The 23,681-nt window shown below is 38.4% G+C and overlaps 1 protein-coding gene across 2 annotated transcripts in view; it reads left to right on the top strand.

Annotated features, from left to right (window-relative positions):
• The window catches only part of kcnc4 (potassium voltage-gated channel, Shaw-related subfamily, member 4), a 66,745-nt gene that overhangs the window by 20,090 nt on the left and 22,974 nt on the right, over positions 1-23,681 (top strand). For both annotated transcript variants that reach the window (XM_061903571.1, XM_061903572.1), the window contains one exon: positions 20,676-21,612. In XM_061903571.1, the coding sequence (XP_061759555.1) occupies positions 20,676-21,612 (937 nt within the window). The remainder of the gene's footprint in view (positions 1-20,675; positions 21,613-23,681) is intronic.

Raw genomic sequence — 23,681 nt, 5'->3', positions numbered from 1 at the left:
ATGACCAAAAGCAAGGAGTACCTTTTGATCAGTACATGGCGGAACTTCATACACTAAGCAAAACATGTGAATTTGACACTCTGAGAGACTCATTAGTGAGAGATAGGATTGTTTGTGGTACAATGGATAATGCACTAAGAGAAAGACTGCTTCGAGAAACAGGGCTTACGTTAGATAAGTGTGTCAGTATGTGTAGAGCAGCTGAGACCACCAGAGCACAAGCAAAGGAGCTACGAAGAGGTGAAACCACAGTTAATGCCATACATAAAGAACAATGGAAAAAGAAAATGTGTACCAAACAAAAGGATCAAAAAGACAAATCTGTGGAATTTAAATGTGGTAAATGTGGAGGCAGCCACAAGCCAAAATATTGTCCTGCATATGGAAAAACATGTAACATCTGTGGAAGGAGCAATCACTATGCAAAGTGTTGTAAAGCAGCTTCAAGACAGAAAGTTCACACAGTTGAAGAAGATGATGATAAGGACGAGTTTATTGTCAATGTGGTGCAAGCGTGCACAATTGAAAAAGAAGAATGGATTGTTCCAATTACAGTGAATCAGACGACAATACCATTCAAGTTAGATACATGTGCTCACGTAAACCTGCTATCTTTGGAAGATTACAAAACACTGACTGTAAAGAGCAAAATCCATCCAGTAAAAACCAAAGTAAGTGGATACACTGGAGAACGAGTTCCTGTTAAAGGCGGCTGTATTGCAACTTTTAAACACAAGGGTCGACAAATGAGAGCACAGCTACTGATTGTGGATATGAGTGTACAACCAATCCTGGGACTCAGTGCATGCAATCTTGTCAAAAGAGTGTTTGTGGTGATATCTCAAGAAACTGCAAATGCTCAAGACTCACTCATGGAAGAGTATAAAGACTGCTTTCAAGGACTTGGATGTCTACCTGGACTACATAAAGTATGTGTAGATAAAAATGTGTTTCCTGTTGTGCACCCGTCCAGGAAAGTCCCATTTGCTCTGCGTGAAAAACTGAAAGATGAACTAGCGCGAATGGAAACATTGGGAGTCATTAAGAGAATAGATGAGCCAACCGAATGGGTCAGCTCGCTGGTTGTTGTGCAAAAGAAAACAGGTGCCCTAAGAATATGCTTGGATCCAAGAGACCTAAATAAAGCGATCAGAAGAGAGCACTTTACGTTACCAACCAGGGAAGAGATAATGGCACAATTTGCTGGCGCAAAATGGTTCAGCAAATTAGATGCTTCATCAGGTTTCTGGCAGACGAAGCTTGACGAGGAGAGTTCAAGACTGTGCACATTTAACACCCCGGAGGGCAGGTACAGGTTTCTTCGTTTACCATACGGCATCTTGTCAGCGCCTGAAGTATATCATAAGACCATTCACATGATTTTTGAGCACATACCCGGAGTTGAGACAATGATGGATGATATCATAGTGTGGGGCTCAACACAAAAAGAACACGACGAAAGACTGAGACAAGTGCTAGACAAGACAAGGGAGGTGAACCTGAAACTTAACAAAGAAAAATGTGAATTTGGAGTGAAGTTACTTACCTTTGTGGGAGATGTTGTGAGTGAAGAGGGCGTGAAGCCAGACCCGAGAAAAACTTCAGCAATCAACAACATGGAAAGGCCAACCAACAAAGATGAGGTCAGACGTTTCCTAGGGATGGTCACCTATCTTGCTAAGTTTGTCCCACAACTGTCAACACAGTCAGCACCTCTCAGGAGTCTTCTTGAACAAAAGAATGAATGGATATGGTGCCACGAGTAAGAACAATGTTTTCTGAGACTGAAAGAGACTCTTACACAGGAGCCCGTGTTAAAGTTTTATGACCCTGAGAAGAACACCAGGATCTCGGCAGATGCATCACAGTACGGCTTGGGAGCAGTGCTACTGCAGCAACATGAAGAGAAGTGGCTACCTGTCGCCTATGCATCCAGAGCACTGACAAGTGCCGAGACCAGGTATGCTCAAATCAGGAAAGAACCGTTGGCAAGTTTGTATGCATGTGAGCGTTTCCATCAATATGTATATGGACCGATGTTTCAAGTGGAAACCGATCACAAACCGTTGGTGTCCATCATGAACAAACCATTGAATGACTGTCCAGTACGAATACAGCGCATGCTAATTCGACTGCAAAAATATGACGTGCACATGATATATACACAAGGAAAATATATGTACACAGCCGACACATTGTCTAGAGCAGTGGATAAAAGAGAACTTGCAGACAGGGAAAATAGCACTGAGATACAGGCATATGTAGATATGGTTGTGAGATCTTTGCCGGTGACTGCAGACAGAACAGAACAAATACGGAGAGAGACTATTGAAGATGAAACTATGAAAGAACTCAAGAGCGCAGTACAGAATGGATGGCCTGACAACAAAAAGGATTGCCCCTTGAAAATACAAGACTATTGGAATTGTAGAGCTGAGCTCACAGTGGTGGATGACATTGTGCTAAAAGGGAGCAAATTTGTTATTCCGTACTCACTGCGCAAGCAGATGCTCGAAAAGATACACGAAGGCCACCTTGGTGAAGTCAAGTGTAAACGGAGGGCTAGAGAAGTAATGTACTGGCCAAGGATCAATCACGATGTTAGCCAAACAACAGCGTCATGTGGAATTTGCCGAACTTACAGGCCAAAACAACAAGCGGAGCCACTGATGACTCATCCAGTGCCACACAGACCTTATTACAAAGTAGGAACTGATCTATTTGACTTTGATGGAAGGAGCTACGTGGTAGTCACAGATTACTTTTCGAACTATCCTGAAATTGGAGCGTTGCAGTCAACATCGAGCAACGCAGTTGTCAGTTATTTAAAGACTGTTTTCGCCAGACATGGTGTTCCATGCGAACTGTTTTCCGACAATGGTCCCCAGTTTTCTAGCTGTGAGTTTGCTGCCTTTGCCAAGGAATGGGGGTTTCAACACTCTACGTCAAGTCCAACTTATCCAAAGTCCAACGGCTTGGCAGAATGCTCTGTTAAAACTGTAAAGAACTTGTTAAAGAAATCACAGGACAAAGATGACTTTCAGAAAAGTTTACTGATCTACCGGAGTGCACCTCTACAAAATGGACTGTCACCAGCCCAAATGCTGATGGGTAGGCGCATTCGCTCCAACCTACCAGTCAACGAGGATTTGCTGACACCCAAAGGCGCACACAAGGTCAGACAAGCTAAGGAAGTACAAAAAGCAAAGCAAAAACATCTGCATGATAGAACTGCAAAACACCTGCCTATGCTGAGGCCAGGAGATGTTGTGCGTCTCAGAGACATGTCTACAGGCACCTGGAGACAAAAAGGACAGGTGGAAGAGGAAGTTGCTCCACGCTCGTATAGGATCCAGATGGAAAATGGACAGTCTCTGAGAAGGACGTACGGATCTTCAACTACAGCTGACTGAAGGAAACATTGCAGCTCAGGAAAAGGCTCAACAGGACTCAGCTGTACCTGCAGAACTTGTTGACACGGAGCCTAACCTTGCTGACCAAGGACTGACAGCAGTGTCCGCGTCACCTACTGTTGAGAAACTGTCTAGACCTAAGAGACATGTTCAACAACCTAAGAGGCTGATTGAGAGTTGTTAAGAACTCTTGGTTTTTGCAAGTTGTTAAAAAAAAAAAAAAGTGTTGACATAAATGCTTTGACATTTTTGTGTGGTTACAATGCTAAAAAAAATGAAAAAGTTGTAGTTTAAAAAAATAACACTTTGAGTTAAACAGTATTTCTTTATAGGGGGAAAGATGTGATGTTATGAGCCAGGGAATAATAGAACTACACTACCCAGCATGCAACGGGAGTGACGAGCATGCGCGGTGCGGGGAGTTGTATGTGGCCATGTTGACAGTTTGGATGTTGTGATATGCACGCTCTAAAAAAGTTAACGTTGAAAACTCAGACAACACGCCTCGTCTGTATTATTGATCTTGAGACAGACAACACACTTCCAATCCTTTCATTGTCTCAAAAATTGATAGTGCGCCTTATAACCCGGCGCGTCTCATGTACTGTATGTATAAATTCTGGTTGTGCTTACTGACCTTGAAGCAATTTTATTTTCTGCAGCTGGATGACGCCTCTTCAATAAATGATGCAAGCAGGTACCCGTAAGCAAGCAACACAAAAACTTAAACATCTGTTCCACACCGTCCCTATAATAACCTCCTTCTTTGTCCCTATCCGCTTGCTGTGGAGTATTCATCTTACGGTGTTATTTATAATGTATAGTACCGTACAGTTCTAACTCTAAAATCTATTGGTGCAACAAAGATGATGGGGGAAGACGCTGTCTAAATGCAGCCATGTAAATAAGACCACCCACAAAATGGCGCATCCTGAAGAGACGGTCAGAAAGAAGCTTGAAGATTGATAAATTATAGTCTATGTAACATCTCGACCAAATATCCACCATTACATGTTATGTAGACCACAAGGAAGTATTTTAAATGTAGAAAAAAAAAATCATTATATGACCCCTTTTAATGCACTTGATAATCCGGTACGCTTTTTGTATGAAATTAGACCTGAATAGACCTGCTCATTGGCAGTGCGCTTTATAATCCAGTGCGCCCTAAGGTGTGGAAAACACAATAATTATTGGACTGTGTACTAATTATTATATTCATTCAAATTGTTCTAATGATGCTCTTATTCCCTTATAATATGATGGGGCAGAGGCAATGGTCGATGCAGCCTGATGCTGAGCATACTGTTGAGTGTGTGTTGCAACAGATTGTAATATATTTTCATTATTGTTCAAGATGGACTGTGCTTTTACCAAATTTTAAGGTAACTCTGTTAAAGGTCAGGTTGTGATGTGTTTCTGTGTAGGGCATCAGCTATCGATTTTTTAAAATAATTGTGTTACCGTAATCGAAGCAAAAAAATAAATCAAAGCTTTAGTCATGGTTTATTTATTCAAATTAATTGATTAATCCTTGCAGCCTTATTCCTTTTGTTTAAGTATTAAGCAGTCTTATGTGAAAATGGTTTTAACACAAGTAAATTCAATTATCCAAATTATTTTACAATATGCTGTTTTTTCTTTTACTAGATATAACTGATTTGCATGTCTTGATCTACACAACACTGGTTTTAGCGATGTTTATTAAAGGTTGATTTTACTTAAAAAAAAAACAACCTCGTATCCTACGGGGGTGTGACACTTTTTAATAAACATTATAATAAGGAGACTTCTGTTAATTGTCTTTGTGGTCTCCGTGTGAGTAAATTTCCTTTGACCTCCTGAGTCAATGCTGTAACTTGTCGTAGTTGTTATCTTTTTCCAGTATCTACTCAGTGCGTGAGTCATTGCTTCAGGGCAAACCTAATACGAATGAGAGTTTGAAAGGGGGCCTCAGGACCCTTTTGATCTTAGACCCAGGTCACAGTTACAACAAATAGGATTTTTTTTTAACCCCTGATGGCTTCACTGTCTCTTTGCTGCTGATTTACTGTAGTGCGCAGCAATTTTGATATCAGCCATCATCATTTTATCAGCAGTCTCAACAAAATGAAACGTTTAAAGTAGCCATGATGCAGAGAAAGGGCCGTGATTGGTGTTGCACTTTTATTATGGATGCGTTAATGTGTAAGTAGCATTTAATGTGCAAGCTAATGGAAGTGGAACTCGTGGACTTCTTTGTCAGCGTCTTGAAGTTGATCACATTTCAGATGCTGCCTTTAGTGGAATAAAGTGCATTTGATTTGGAGACTAAAATATATTGTATAGTAATCAAATGCATGAGACAAAAGGAACACACAATTAAGTAAATTCAATTATCCAAACTATATCACAGTCACTCAAAAATGTGAGAAAGGATAATCATGTGGTCCTCCCTCCATAATGTATGCCACGTATTTAGTAAAGGGTCAAAACAGACACAAACACACACACACACACACACACACACACAAACACACACACACACACACACACACACACACACACACACACACACATTATATATATAAATATAATATAAATATACTGTGTGTGTATATATTGTGTGTGTGTGTGTTTTCAACATGGATTTAAACATTGTCAACGTTAGGCCTGGGCTGATGTTCGATAAGTCAAAACTGTCGATAAATGAATATTAAAAATGGTAAGTTTTCCACCATCAATAAATCGCCACGTACATGCTTCAAGAGCGTTTCCGCTTTCAGCGGGTATGCGCATTTGTACCAAAGCAACGCGAGACCGCTGGCCTGCTAGCATCACCCAGTGCAACTAGTTAGCATGTAGCAGTTAACATGGAAAAAATGTGCGCCACTCCAACAAACCTGCATGCCCACTTGAAGTACAACCACTGAACAATCCTGTCTCACTACGCACTCACTTTGGTGATCAAGACAGGTCAGTGTAAACTAAACATTGCAAAATGGTGACTGTTATAAAACTAGAATTTTTTTTAAAGCGCTGTCATGTCATGTAATTTCAGTGTTCCTCACTCGTAATCTGCCAAACTTAATTTTGTTTTGTATATGACTTGTTAATACATCTGTTTGAACTGTAGTGTTTTTATTGTTACTTTGCACTTTTGTTTAAGAAGGTCCTAACTTGGTTGTCAGTTAAGTAATGTACAACTTGACCTCTGCCAACATGTTCAATATTGAAGTACAGCTTTGTCAATACTTTATTTAGCTATTTTATTTATTGTTATACTTGTGTATATTAGAGCCCCACTGCAAACCCTCTCCTTAGGATATTTTATTGCTTTTGGTTGTATTTTTTTATTCAAGTGCAACATTTTACTAAGAGACAAGGTATATTTTATTATTATTATTATTTGTTTCTTTTATTTAACTTGGATATTTAAACGTTTTAGCTGAGATAGGCACCAGCGCCCCCTGTTGCCCCAAAGGGAATAAGCTGTAGAAAATGGATGGATGGATGGATGGATTTAAACGTTTTCATTTCAATTACCTTAAAATACACAATAAATACAAGTATATTGCATTTGAAAGGATATACATGTGTTATAATTATTTATTATCATTAAGTGATTGGTTAATTGGTCAGTATATTGTCAAGCAAAATTTGTTATCGGCCCATGCCCAAGGCAGTGTTGAGGCCTGTCTCATACCTTCTTACTCTCTTCACCAGCATAAACCACTCCCTGAGGTTCTCGGAGCTCGAGATGGTTGATATGGCTCTAACATATTGCTGAATTTCCCCCAGGGATCAATAAAGTACTTTCTATTCTATTCTATTCTATTCTATATCAGAACTGTACCATGACAATACTTATACACAAGCAAATTTGTTATAAAGTATTTTCTCTGAGCAACAGGAAGCCAGTGCAGTTACCTAAGCACTGCACTAATGTGGTCATATTTTGTGGTTCTAATCAGGACTCGAGCAGCAGTACTCTGGATGTACCGCATCTGCTTTACGGCTTGTTTAGAGAGCTTATTGGCAAGACCGTTACAGGAGTTTAACCTGCTGGAGACAAAGGCATGGATTAGTTTTTCTAAGTCTGATTTACACATTTTCCTCTGATTTTGGCAACATTTTTCAAGTGGTAAAATGCTGTTGATATTTTTGACTTAATGTGGCTGTTAAAGTTAAAGGTTTTACCACTGTACCGCCATAACCACAACACCAGGGGGAGCTCCACAAACCACGTTAAACCCAGATTCTGATCTAACAAAGGTCTTAACTCATTCTCTTTCTATGCCACATCAATGTGGAATGCACTCCCAAGAGGTATACAAGTAAGTGCATCTCTATCCTCCTTCAAAACCGCTCTAAAACAACACCTCCAGGCAACTTCAACACTTTACTAATACCCTCCTCCACTCACATCCCATCTCCCCGGATTATAAACAACTCAAATGTACTTCTAATGTATATACTTGTTCTTATGCTATGTGAACTCACTATGTTCTCTGCTGGCTGTACATATCCTACTAAATAAGACCTACACTGTTTCAATGTCCACATTTCTCTGTTGATCCAATTGTTGATGACTGAAGTACTGATATCAACCAAAGCTCCTCATCCCACCCCCCGGATTGTAAATAATGTAAATAATTCAATGTACATACTATGATGATTAACTTGTGTGATGACTGTATTATGCTGATAGTATATATTTGTACCATGAATTGATTAACGTGGACCCCGACTTAAACAAGTTGAAAAACTTATGCGGGTGTTACCATTTAGTGGTCAATTGTACGGAATATGTACTGTACTGTGCAATCTACTAATAAAAGTATCAATCAATCAATCAAATGGATATCGAACCTGATCACTAGATTTCAGGGTGAAGGTCTAAAGGTGACTAATAATATAGTTTCTCTTTGCTTATGTGCGCCAAAGACAATGATTTCAGTTTGTCTGAAAAACAATTGTTTTGCATCCACATACTGACCTGTTCAAAGCAGCGACAAAGTGAATCAACAAGCCGATGTTCACCTGCCAATTGTGACACGTAGATCTGAATGTAATTTCCATAGTTGTGGTAGCACACATTGAGGCTGCGCATTAGCTGGCCGAGTGGCAGCATGTACAATTTGATCAATAGGGATCCCAGAGGAACCCCACAGGTCATATCTATTTCGTCAGGGACACAGTTACCCATTTCAACAAAGTATGTCCTGTGATTGAGATAGGACCTGAACCAGTAAAAAGGAGAACCGGATATTCCCACCCAGTATAGTTAACTGTGTCAAACGCAGCGCTTAGGCCCAGAAGAACCAAGACTAAGACTTTTACTACATATTTGTTCAGACGGATATCATTTGTCACTTTTAAACGAGCTGTTTCAGTGCTGTGGTAGGGCCTAAAGCCTGATTGAAAAGTATCAAACACAGGGGAAAGTCAGAAAGCTGTTGGTTCGAACTTTGCCAAAAAATGTCAGGTTTGATAAGGGCCGAAAATTCTTCGGTACTGTGGCATCGGGACTACCCTTCTTTAACGGGCGCTTCATGACAGCAGTTATTAGGCCTTTGGAAATGTTTATATGTGTTGGCCCTGCGATGAGGTGGCGACTTGTTCAGGGTGTATCCCGCCTTCTGCCCAATTGTAGCTGAGATAGGCACCGCGACCCCAAAGGGAATAAGTGGTAGAAAATGGATGGATGGATAAATCTAAAGTGAGACGTTAAATAAATGAGCTAATTGTGGTAACAAACTGCTAAGCACAGATCTTAGAAATCTAGTGGGTTACTTATAAAGACAGCCTGTTGATGGATTCAGACTGTGGATAATTTTTTCAACTGTATTGTTTGTGACAGGAGTGAAAGGTGCCAGCTCAAGTTGACTGCAAGTAGAATTGCTACGTGTTTTCTAGGAATTGTTGCATTTTTAATGCCTTGAACCTTATCATGAAAAAATATTGCAAACTCATGGCAATTTGATGTAGAAATTAGTCCTAATGGAAGTGAAATTAGAGGGGTTTGTTAATTTGTTTACTATAGCAAACAAGATACGAGAGTTATTACAATTTGTGATGATTTCAGAAAAATATTTTTCCCTTGTTCTACGCAAAGTCTGGTTGAACACATTTAACTTTTGTTTGTGAGTCTAATGAGTTCGGAAATTTTAAATGCACCGTTCGGCTCTGCGGCACTACCTTTTTTGTACCCACATCGAGTCTTCATTTCTTCATGACGCTTTTTGCCTACTTTCAAAACTTTCTCACCTTGCAATGGTAAATAAATAATAAATGGGTTGTACTTGTATAGCGTTGTACATGTATAGCGCTTTTCTAAAACATTTACAACACATTTCAACAGATCCTCAACATTAGCAGAGTGGGTGATTTCAAACATAATTATGTCCACAAACTGTGTCCGACTCTGTATGGTATCATATGAGTCTTACCCTAACAACCCCAAACCCAACTCCTGGTGTGGGTCCAACAGACAAGTCGAATAAAACGCAAAAATGTTCTGATAAAGCACCATCGTGAGCACAAATAAAAGTATGTATGAAATTTGTGTGTGTGTATATATATATATATATATATATATATATATATATATATATATATATATATATATCTCGCACATAGACAAACCCGCGATATATCGTGTATATTGATATATCGCCCAGCCCTATATTGTTTTATATATATATATATATATATATATATATATATATATACGCGATATATCGCGGGTTTGTCTCTGTGCGATATAGAAAATGACTATATCGTAATATTCGAGTATACGTTCTCACGCAGTTGTTTTTAGCTGCGGGCATTAGACTACAGGCTCCTCCCACTCCTTGTGTCTCCTTCTCACAGTGTGTAAGCGCAGGTTCTTACATACGTCACATACTGTCATGTCACACGTCACATACGTATGTATACGCCCTCGCCCAGCAGAGAGGTAGCAGTGTGGCTAACGTTAGCCATGATGCTAGCGGAGTGGTGCGAAAGAAGGTGCGAATCTGGTAAAAAATTAAGCAAGAATTAATTCCCAAGAAAAACAGCACGGGGTCCATCCTCTGGCGGTGGTTTGGCTTCAAGTGGGAACATGTCGAATAGACAACTTTAATTTGTAAAGTGTGGGGCACAAGCATTGCTACCAAAAATAGCATTACTGCTAATATGTAGCATCATTTGAAAAGTCACCTGCTAAAAACTTTAATAAATACAGTTTTGGTAAATTGACTTAGTTGTGATTTCCTTCTCTGCATGAAAGTTTCAAATGATCATATATTAATGCAGTATAAACAAAAATGTTTTAATGTAGACACATAGAATCATTGTCCTGCTGTGATTGTATGCATAAAGTGTTCGTTAAAGGCTAAGGCAAAATACAGAGGTATAAATTGTATATCGCGATATGGCCTAAAAATATCGCGGTATTAAAAAAAGGCCATATCGCCCAGCCCTTATATAAAGTTTGTAGCATAGAAGCTATGCAGACATATTTGAACGCAATACAATTTCCATCATTATCAGAGCATGACAAAAATTACTGGAGGAACCTCTACAATTAATAGAAATTTAAAAAGCTATAAATTAATTTGCAACAAATAAATCTCCTGGCCCGGATGGCTACAATGGATTATGACATGAGCCTTTATACAAGGCCCATGGCATCAGTCAAAACCAATAATCTTATTTCATAACCTTTTTCATTAAAAAGAGGTGCAAAATAGGGATGTCCTGCATCTGGATTATTATTTAATTTTATTATTGAACTCACAGCTGCAAAAATAAGAAGTGTAAATAATATTCATGGTATAAAAAATGGTTGTCGGTATAAAAATCTATCAATGTATTGTGATGGCATAATTCTCTACCTGTCACATGTTGACTCCTCTCTTCACTATATCAATACGGTAATCCCTCAATATGGCTGTTTATCAGGGTATAAGGTATATTGGGATCAATGTGAAATATCACCACTTAATAAACACTGCAAGAAATCGTAAGTTTAGAATTGTATATATCTATAACTATATGTCTCGGATAGCATATTGCACCAAACCTTAATACAAGCAGATATCTAAATCTGAAACATTTAAAAAATAAGATAGAATCCAAAATGGAACTCTGGTCACGTCTCCAAATTTTACTTTGGGGTCGGGTGAACATACTAAATATGAGTACTGCCAGCAGTTAATTATAAATCAAAAATGATGCCTGTCCTACTTAATAAAAGTTGCTTTAAGAAAATACATACAATGATATCACAATTGATATGGTGTGGAAAGAAGGCCAGATGCTTAAGATTGTCTTGTTGACAAGATAAGGGAGGACTACAATTACCAAACTTTTTACATTAATATATCTCCTTTGGTTGTGAACAAGCAATCCACTTATTCCATTGTTCTGCAGATAAGGACTGGATCAACATAGAAACAAGTCTGTTAATGAATTTGGACATTGATGTGGGGAGTCTATATTACATTAAAAAAATACCTAATGAATTGAGGCAGAGCCCAGTAGAAACCACCTTTAGCATTCTAAAACTGTGTCAGAAAATACTTTGAATCAACCGCTTTGGTACAATTCTAATATTAATAGTAAAAATGTGGTCAAATGGACCACAAGGAATGATAGAGGTATTTTTAAACCTCACATTATTCATTGAAAGTCCTTTAAACCGTTCAATTAATTAGTTGATCGATATAATACACCCAGGAATAATCTTTTATATTGTGTCTCTTTAAAACACGCTGTAAAGAAATGCATATCTTCTGAAAGTATGCCTTTTAACAGCCATGAACTGGCAAATACATGTTTTAATCAAGATACAATTAAAAAATTGATTAAAAGATTTTATGGAATAATAAATTAACCTCATATTAGAAATGCAAATGATGCATGTGTTCACAAATGGACGATCAACTTAAACATTTTACATGGAGACATTTCATGGAATGATATTTGGAAAAATGCCAATAAGCCCTTTAGGAGCATTAAAAATAAGCTGCGTCAATTTAAGATCTTGAATAGATTGTATTTTACATCTTCTCAGCTGTTTAAAATTGGTGCAGTAGATAGCAAGGTACGTATGAAGGGTCGGGCAGGTGAGGGAACTCTTATTTACTGTGGGAATGTCAGAGAATAAAAGCGTTATGGTTGAAAACAACAAAAGAAACAATCACATCACTAAATATAAACATCCCAATGACACTGCAAACTTGTATTCTTGGTGATCTGCATTAATTTATTAATGTGTCATCAAAGAGTAAAAATGCATTTCTTTCAATATGCATCATAACAAAAACGTTAATATTAAAAAAATGGATAGATGTTGATAGTCATACTCATACTGACTGGTATACACAAGCTATGGAGATGATATCAGTAGAAAAAAATGCATTTAGTTTAGATAATAATGAGTCGTATACGGGAATATGAGATTGTCAAGCTTATGAGATGCAATGCAAGTGTAAGCCAGTGTGACACTATTGTTAATTTTTAGAATGTTTTTATTTAATTTTTTATAAATGGCTGTGATAATGTAAATTAGGTATCTTTAATCACCGTTATGTTGGAATTCTTATAAATATTGATACTGTTGTTGATATTTTTAATTTTTGTTTGACTATTTTGGATTGTTATAATGTGTCATGTTTGTGTGTCCTCTCAATTACTCTATTGATTGCTATTCTGAATGTTGCTGGGCCTGGTTGGTTTGGAATTGGAATTGTATTATTGTGTATTATTTTGTTGGACTGATTAAAAGTTAAAAAAAAAAAAAAACAATGCACAGGTTTTATTTTATTTAATATTTTTTGCTCACAATAACATTACACACAGTTGCAACAGTAACGCTGTTTGAATGTTGGAAAATAGAACACTGTACTCAAGTGATTCTTCGGCGTACCTCAAGATGTAGCAAGTAGTACGTGGGCTCTATCTAGTCGTACCATCTAGTGCAGGCCTATTCATCTGGCAGCCCGTGAGCCACATCTGGCCCGCCAAAGCTTTTCATTTGGCCCACCGAACATCGCCCAGATAAGCTTGATAAAGCCATTAAAACTCGGGTTGATTATGTACGCGGTACTCCCACCACCCCACAGGGGGAAACAGCGAGGCATATGTGTCCCAATGAAGTATCAGTGGCGTAAATAACAACCCTAAAAAAAATCTAAATAAGTTGCAAAAATCTGACTTTTAACAATGACTGGACAGCAAAGTGTGAACGTTCTGCCCCAAGCAAGTACTCAAGTCATTGTTTTCTGGCGGACCTTTAAAGCGACGAACATATTGATCCAGATAAGCAGCAACAACGGTAGAAATCCCAGCGTGTACGCTTTATCACAAATCTTGGTCAAACATTTGTAAGTAGATATTGTGCAAAAAATATTTAATTTGTTTTTGTATTGAAATGGCTGACTTTGTGATGATTATTCATGGTCGTGTTGGTAGTTGTTTAGGAGTCACAATGCCGATCAAATCCTGTTTAATACATATAGCGCTATATTTGACCAATAGAGGGAAACAAAGCTACACCTTAGGTTTAACTGTGATAAGTCACAGTGTGTGCAATGTTTGGTGTGTGAATGTTGTGGAATTTCTATGTGTAAACATTTGTAACTTATCATGTGTATACATCAACACTAAACCTTCTAATTTATTTATGAAATATACACAATGTATGTTAACTTTTGTTATGTTTATTTTCAGTCTTACAAACCTAAATGAGGAAAGAAGTATAAAGAAGTAAAACTGAGGAATTCAATGCAAAAGTAGGAGCGTCAATCCTCACCAAAACTTCCAGAGCTTCTATTTCTTCATGCTTTTAACAAGCTGCACACACAGGAAACGATTAGCGTAAACATCGCTATACCTTAGGAATCAAAGTATATATTGAATCATGATGCACCCAAATTCAGCCGCCGAAACCGGATGTATTGACGACATAAGCAATTCACACAGGTATGTTGGCTATCTGGGTGAAACCCTGTATTTATTGGCCAGCAAGAGTAGCAACATATGAAGACTATTGCGTCGTGTCCGCTTGTGGCTAGTTCTTGAGGCCTGATCATATTTGCAACGTAGGACTGAAAACTATATCACAATATAACTTTTGGATCGATATTGATAATTATTGGTACTTTTTATGACTTATTTAAGCATGCTAATAAATACAGTAAAACAATTTCCAACTTTCCATGGGTGCTATTTATCAGTGGACAGGATCTCCGGTAACCAGGTAGTATAAGTGCGGCTAAGGTAATAATATAAAGTACATTTGAAGGTAGTTGCAGTTTTGAGATACTAGATAGCAGTAGTGTAAAAACAATCGAACACTATACAGACCAATTGGAAGTGTATGGATGTTGCCACACCGTCTGCATTAAAACCAACAAAATCAAAGTTTCTGTTATTGAGTTGATATATCAAGATATCCCAGTTTCTCGTCTCACTCCGTGCAGTGAATCCTCAGCGAATCAGAAAGACGGTGCAACCAAAATTGGTAGTCTATACTGTTACATGATTGGCTGTTAGCGTGTACCTCCCATTACTCAGTGCCACTTTGTGTTTGCTGGGTTCCCAAAGCACATGTGACTACATGAAACAAATCTTGCTTCGTAATTTCTGGTATTTTCCCGACCAAAAAATATATATCGACTGTTTTATCAAACACATTTTATATTGATGTGTAGATTGATATTCTTTCATAACCATAGGCTGAATTTATGCCTTTGCCAGTCAGGTCTGGTATTTGACTGACAAACTTAAGAGCTGATGAGAATACGTTCCTAAATAGGAACAGAAAGATAAACTCAGGAACTGATGACAAACACGCTAATAAGTTTGTGACATATTTACATAGGACCACATGTTTGCTGCTGCCTTCTTCAAATCACATGTTTATTCTCCACCAGATTTCCCTAAATGTTGTACAGTATACAGTACACCATTTTGCCATATTATAACCCATGTATGCATATTATCAGCAGGCCAGGCAGGAAAAGTGCAGTTGCACTAATAAACCTTTGAAATGTGTTTAAAGTTTCCACTGACGAACTGGGATCAGGAGATTGTGGTCTCTCTTGCCGTGTGTGTCAGGTTTTAAATTAACGATTAAATAACCCTATTTATTTGGTAGCCAGCATAGAAGCATGCACACTAACGTGCAGCTCGGCCATTCTGAGATACTGCATAACTACCAGCACATTTTCACTTTTACTTTTTATGCAAAACACAACAAAGCAGGATATTACTACAACTGTGTGCTTCAACACAGACAAACGGCAACCTGCAATCATAATGTGACATAGAAAAAAGATGGAAAAATTGCAGTCTGTGTAAAAGTGTCTATAGAAAAAACAACTTACCACTACTTCCTCAAGTAAGATGTTAATGTAACAACTTTAAGTTTAGATCTTTTACTGGTAGAGCAAATAACGTGCCAGGACCTACAGCGTCTTCCTCAGCAGAAATGCAGACACCAGCTCTGTTTAATAGCACAGATCAATCGTTTGGCATTTGAGTAAACTAAACACTGCCAAGGCCTCGTGGGCTCATGACAAGCACCCGCACAACGGGAAGATTCACAGTTTTGATCTCGGTCGCCACAACAGCCTGTTGTCTGTGTGCGACCTCATGTGTGTTGATGCAACTAACACATGTCTCCATCCCAAGAAAATAGATTGCAAGGTTTTGAACAAAACATGCATATACGTGTGCATGAAGTGGATGCTTACCACGCTTGAAATGGAATTGTCTGTCTAAAGTGGCATGTGTATCATCAGTGCATGCTGATGAAAAGCCTTTGCAAAAGGAAACGGTACATGGCAATTTTTTTTTTTTTTTTGGAGAACATATTGTCGCTGCAATCATAGCTGAGACACTATTGTCCTCAATGCTGATTTATTTTGTGGCGTTGTGGTTTTGTGATTATAAAAGGGCAATTTAATTTTTAATAAATGGCAGAGGCACTGTTGATTTAGTCTCAACACGTTTGCAGTCGAAAGGAGAACAAGACATCAGATAAGACAGTTGATCTTTGTCCATGCAGGGTTATTAGGCAGATTTTTTCTGCTCATAACTGTGCATTGCTGGTATGGTAATTGGAGTTCAGAACAATCAAACACTTTTTCTCATTACAATAAAAATAAATATGAGGAATGTGCAAAATTAATTTGCCACCGATCAGTATGGTCGATTTTCTTGAAATATGTGATTATCATTGCCGATTAATGCCGAGCCCCTTTGACTGACACTGTATTCATTTTTAGTTCCCCCAGCTGACATGATAGCAGATAATTTTGTGTCCTCATACACAGTGTGTAGCCGCTCCCCTAAGGTAATAATAATTACAGATCGACCGATATGTTTTTTCCTGGGCCGATACCGTCTGAGCACTGGAGAGCTGAAAGGAGCACTGGCTATTACTACTAAGTTACGCTGTATTTTTCACATTTTAAATGTTTTTAATATTTAATACTGATACCATATGTATATATGTTGTATCTCCTGGTATATTTCTATTGTAGTTGTAAAAAAAAAATAAAGGAAGGCCGATATTGATACACACTACGTCAAAATGCCAAACAGCGCAGATAGTCAGTCTATCCCTAATAATAATCACCTCCATAACGGCAAAACGTACATTATCACTGAAGGACTGAAAGTTACACACTGAGAGCAAGCCAGAAGCGGGCATGCAATGTTGGTAAATTTCGCTTCAAAATACACCCCAATGGATTTTCTCATCACAGCACAACAAATTTAAAATATCACCCAAAAGCAATACATGTTCTTGAGGCAGCTGCTAGCAGGAAGACTACAAGTACATCAACAACAAGTAGTGGACTACAAACCACGCTTGTTGTTAACAAAAGTACTACAGATAAGCTCAGCAATGCTTCTGTAGCAACTGTGATTAATTGCGAATAATTCAAATTAAGATTACTATGATTGTACAATTTAATCGTTTGATAGCACAAATAAAAAAAAATATATATAAATAAAAACATTCTTTAATTGTTAAGTTTTAGTGATTTAAAAAAAAATGATTGCCACCCTCATAAGAAAAAGAATGATATGTTGTATTTGCTTTTTTGGGAATATCTGTATGCATTTATTTGATAAATGGTAAATTGGTATGTCTGCAATGCGCCAGTTTTAGGTTGTTTGTTGCCATCATTTTATTGATAAAGTACTGTATGTCCTATCTTGTAGTGTCACAAGTGATAATAGGTAGCCAGGTACACCTTGTAGGCATACAAAGCAAATATTGTTTATTTTTTTTCATTATGATTATTTCATGCAATACACACATTTGAGCGATTCCTTCTTTCTTAGGGGATCAGGAGTACTCTGCAAAATTTTGGCAATAACCGTCCATCCATTTTCTACCGTTTGTCCCTTTCGGGGTGCTGGAGCCTCTCTCAATTGCATTTGGGCGGAAGGCGGGGTTCACCGTGTACAAATCGCCTCCTCATCGCAGGGCCAACACAGATAGACAACATTCACACTCACAAATTTAGTGTTGCCAATCAACCTATACCCAGGTGCATGTCTTTGGAGGTGGGAGGAAGCCAGAGTACCTGGAGGGAACCCACACGGTCATGGGCAGAACATGCAAACTCGACACAGATTCCGAGCCTATTTCAGTGCAGGAGTTGTCTTGTTTTCATCTGAAATTAAGAGTACAAATGGTAACCTCCAGTTGATTTCTTGTCATGATTTATCATAAGTGATACACATGCACAGCTTTGTTTACCTATCATTTACCTTATATCTCAATTAATTAAACCTTCATGCTGGAATGTGTAATATCTTGCCACGGTCGGTAATAGTTTTATCCCTAGAAGGGAAGTGCGTCCCTCCTCACATAATGTAAACACAATCATGTCCTCACTGTACCCACAGTATGACTAATATCTGGAACGCACACAGAGCGCGCACGCGTCGTCTGTGGGAAGCCGTGCCTGTGCAACGAGGGGATTTCCTCGATCCTCTAAGGACACAGACAAGGCCAGTCGGTCGTTCCTCTCGTCTCTCATCATACTTCTCAGGGGATCTTATGAACGCTTCAGCGTCAAGAAGGTTGTCAGGGCAGAAAGCTGTGTGCACACACTGGAGAGGCATTAATTGTTGTTAGCTATTATGTCCACTTTGCTCCATAACCTGCTCTTGTTTACCCCCGACCCCAGTGGTCATTTATATTTGCTGGTGTCCAAATACATTATAAAGTAAACAGCAGACAGTTCACATCAGGTACAGGCACATATTTATTCAGCTGGGAGATTGTTTAAGATGACAGTGAGGACTCTACAGTCAGTGCAGGCTTTAGTAAACAAGAAAGACAGGATGCTCACAATGTAGGTCTATTGAATTGTATTGTTTCTACTGACATGCAAATGGAGAGGTAATCACTCTTATTACTTTTCTGAATTAACTGACAGATGAGTGTTAAATGACTTATTGTTCGTTAATAAAATGTCCTCATATAATACGTCTTTAATTATCTTTTTCCTTACCGCACTGAGTGGCATTTATGTTTCAAATAAATACAATCTAAGCCATTTGTCTGCATTTCAACCCTTTGTATGATCTTATTCTTACATATAATGTACCATTGTCCCCCTATGTCTGCTATTTTTTGTTTCATCAAGACTTTTAGCTTCTGTAATTATGCTCATTATAATCATGTGTCTAATTGACTTTTAGAATGTATGTTAAATGTGTGAGGCTAAATGTTTATGATTTCAGTGGTTGTACAATAGGCTATAATTTGCCAAAAGTAGAACTTGAATTTATTGACCCTTAATGGCAATTAATGGGGATTATATATGGACATCTACAGCAGTGGTCCCCAACCACCGTGCCGCGGCTCGATTGGTACCGGGCCGCAGAGTTTTTTTTATTAATTTGTATTTTTTCAATTTTTTTTTAAATATTATATCAACATAAAAAACACAAGATACACTTACAATTAGTGCACAAACCCCAAAAACCTCCCTTTTTCATGACAAAGAAAAAAAAAAAGAACCCCTTCTCCCCCCGCTGGGCCGCAGGAGAAATGATCAAGCGTTGACCGGTCCACAGCTACAAAAAGGTTGGGGACCACTGATCTACAGAATGACATAGCTAAAAAAAGAAAATAATTGCTAAATTTCAGATTTGTCTTTAAAAGTTAAATGGTTTTCTTTTTTTAAAAAGGACCTACAATTGGGTTGAGATTCATATGGCCCCATTCCTGGGTGTGACAAAACTAATAAAAAAGAGATAAAATAATATAAAAATAATTGCTAAATTTCAGATTTGTCTTTATAAGTTTAAATGGTTTTCTTTTTTTTTTAAAAAGGACCTTCAATTGGGTAGAGATTCATATGGCCCCATTCCTGGGTGGATCTCATGTGAGAGGAAGGTATGGCAAACCATTTCGCTATGCAGTCTGCTGAAAATGATCGAAAGTGACACTCTACATTGCAACTAACGTTGTGGTAAAATTTGGAATTGCCACAAAACACTCTACTGCTATCTGGTGACTAAAGTGGATAGTGCACCCCCCAATTCATGTTTCATGTGTAAGGTAAACTGTGACGAATGGGGCCATATGAATCCCCTTCCTACTGTATGATGAATTTAGTCTTTTCTGACTTAGAAATTTAAATAATGCCAAAGCATCAAATCGTAAGGTTCATGCATTTGGGCGTGAGCTTGCACGCAGTTTTAAATGCGGGGTTTTGCAGTCTAGTTCCGTTGCGATGCCACAGCAAGATGGACCTCCTTATTTGTTATCAGCCAAAAGGGTTAGGAGCTCCAGGCTGTGAACAAAATACACAAATAAAAGTAGGATAAAATACTATTTTCATCTAATCGTGGCATGTGCATAACATTGACCTGCGGCATGCAATGGCATAAATGCTGAGTAAAGCAGCTTTTTAATGCAGCTCTGTATTGATCAGAGAGTGTGCAGGTGTACCTAATGTTGTGACAGAGTAAATATATATATCATGTTTATAAAGATTTTCGACCATGTCTAGAAAAAATTGCGGTGACGACTTCAAGTTGTATATGTTTGAATTCAGTATTAAATATCTAGTCATTTTGCCTCAGATACAGCTAAAGTTATCTTAGCAGGTTAAAAAAATAATCTTAAACTGCTGTGCCAGCCCTAAAGCCTCCCAAAGAAGGCCTGTTAAACTCCATTGACTTTTTCCAGGTTGTTTCTTAGTTTGTTAGATTAATTGATGACTATAATAACTGTTTGATGTGTCTCACTAGGGAGTGGCACTTGCATCGCTCTTCTTCATCCTGGTGTCCATCACCACCTTCTGCTTGGAGACCCACGAAGCCTTCAACGAGCTTCAGAACCGCACAGTGCTGGTGGTTGTGGGCAACGTTACACGTGTAGAGGAGAGGTGGGAAATGGTGACCAAGCCCATCCTCATTCTGGTGGAGGGCGTTTGCGTGGTCTGGTTCACCTTTGAGTTCCTGGTGCGAATCATCTGCTGCCCAGACAAGTTGGTCTTCATAAAGAATTCGTTGAACATCATTGACTTTGTGGCTATTTTGCCTTTTTACCTGGAAATGGGCCTGAGCGGGCTGTCATCCAAAGCGGCCAATGACGTGCTAGGTTTCCTCCGAGTGGTGCGGTTTGTCCGGATTCTTCGGATCTTCAAGCTAACGCGACACTTTGTTGGTCTTCGTGTGCTTGGACACACTTTGAGGGCCAGTATAAATGAATTCCTCCTGCTCATCATCTTCTTGGCTCTGGGTGTGCTCATCTTCGCCACCATGATATACTACGCGGAGCGTATCGGCGCCAGTCCAGACGACCCCACAGGCTATAATCACACACACTTCAAGAACATCCCTATCAGCTTTTGGTGGGCCGTCGTCACCATGACAACTCTTGGCTATGGCGACATGTACCCGCAGACGTGGTTGGGCATGATGGTGGGAGCGTTGTGTGCGCTGGCTGGGGTCCTGACTATCGCAATGCCCGTCCCGGTCATCGTGAATAATTTTGGGATGTACTATTCGCTGGCCATGGCCAAACAGAAGCTGCCCAAAAAGAAGAATAAGCACAATCCCAATCCAGATACTCAAACTGACTCTGCATCGTTTGGGAAGTCGGAGACAAACTCACACAGAAACAGCACTCAGAGTGACACTTGTCCACTGGCGGCTGAGGAGAAAGTGAGCAGAAACCGATCAGGTAAGACTACTTACCATTCTGTATCAAAAGTTTAAATTCATCTAAAGTACTTTTTGCCTCCTTTCTGAAAATCTGTTTTTTGTACTTTTTTTTTTAATTTTAGTTTTTGTTTTGATTTGAAATTGAGGCGATCCTCTGCTGACATTTCTGTGTTCTAGATTTATTTTCACTTTCAATTGAACACTTAAATTCTTATCAATACAAATATAACTTTAAACATTTTCTCATCGCTTTTTATTTATAATAGTGCTGTTTAAAAAAAAATCAGATTAATTACACTTGAATTTAGATTATTTATGATTAATAACTTGCTATTACTCGATTGCATAATGCAAACTAACTGGAAAAAAAACTAACCGATTTTTTAACACAAATGCAGTTGTATTGTTATAATGTCATTCAGGAACATTTTAAAAATGTTTTACACTTTTACGCTTTAAATACTGCGGTACTACCACAGACTGGGTATTTTTTGGTTTTTAATTTTTTTGATCATATCTACAATTTTTTAGTCCTTAATTAAGAGTTAAAGGGGAACTGCTTTAAAAAAACTTTTATTGTTCACAATCATAATGAGAGACAAGAAGACATGTAATTTTTTATGAATCTTAAAGATAATAAAAAGTGCTTGCAACATGCAGGTAATTAGTCACAGTCAAAGCCCTCTATAACAACTTGAAAACCCTCCGTTTTTTGTACACACACTGCAAGTCTTTATACAGTATAATGTAGTAATAGACACATTCATAACAATATGTAATGTGTACAGTATTTACTGTATTTTGGTCATTTTAAGCAATACCGGAGCTCAGTACATTTATTTATTTTCCCAAAGAAACGCACATTTGATTTCGAGCAACAAATGTGTGTTCCTACTTCATGTGTGTTCTAATCATGGCAGACTTGGTAACAGATAACAAAGACAACTATTTTTGGACAAATTAGGATTTGCAACCCTATCATTTTGAAGCTGAATATATGGAGGATTAACTGCTGCTTATACAAACCCCGTTTCCTGATGAGTTGGGAAATTGTGTCAGATGTAAATATAATCGGAATAAAATGATTTGCAAATCATTTTCAACCCATATTCAGTTGAATATGCTACAAAGACAACATATTTGATGTTAAAACTGAAACTTTTTTTTTTTGCAAAAAAATCATTAACTTTAGAATTTGATGGCAGCAACATGTGACAAAAAAGTTGGGAAAGGTGTCAATAAATACTGATAAAGTTGAGGAATGCTCATCAAACACTTATTTGGAACATCCCACAGGTGTGCAGGCTAATTGGGAACAGGTGGGTGCCATGATTGGGTAGAAAAACAGCTTCCATGAAATTCTAAGTCATTCACAAACAAGGATGGGGCGAGGGTCATCAATTTGTAAGCAAATTGTCAAACAGTTTTAGAACATTTCTCATCGAGCTATTGCAAGGAATTTAGGGATTTTACCATCTACGGTCCGTAAAGTCATCAAAAGGTTCAGAGAATCTGGAGAAATCCCTGCACGTAAGCGATGATATTACGGACCTTTGACCCCTCAGGCGGTAGGTACTGCATAAAAAAAATGATATTGGTGTCTAAAGGATATCACCACATGGGCTCAGGAACACTTCATAAAACCACTGTGAGTAACTACAGTTGGTCGCTACATTTGTAAGTGCAAGTTAAAACTCTACTATGCAAAGCGAAAGCCATTTATCAACAACACAAAGGAACGCCGCCGGCTTCGCTGGGCCCGAGCTCATCTAAAATGGACTGATGCAAAGGTGAAAAGTGTTCTGTGGTCTGACAAGTCCACATTTCAAATTATGTTTGGAAACTGTGGACGTGGTGTTCTCTGGAACAAAGAGGAAAATAACCATCCCGATTGTTATAGGCGCAAACTTCAAAAGCCAGCATCTGTGATGGTATGGAGGTGTATTAGTGCCCAAGGCATGGGTAACTTACACATCTGTGAAGGCACCATTAATGCTGAGTGGTCCATACAGGTTTTGGAGCAACATATGTTGTCATCCAGGCAACGTTATCATGGACGCCCCTGCTTCCATCCATCCATCCATCCAT

Source organism: Nerophis ophidion, linkage group LG06, assembly GCF_033978795.1.
Source record: "Nerophis ophidion isolate RoL-2023_Sa linkage group LG06, RoL_Noph_v1.0, whole genome shotgun sequence".
In the NCBI taxonomy this organism is placed as follows: Eukaryota; Metazoa; Chordata; class Actinopteri; order Syngnathiformes; family Syngnathidae; genus Nerophis; species Nerophis ophidion.
Note: the sequence above shows the minus strand (reverse complement) of the source record. Positions and strands in the feature narration are given on the sequence as shown.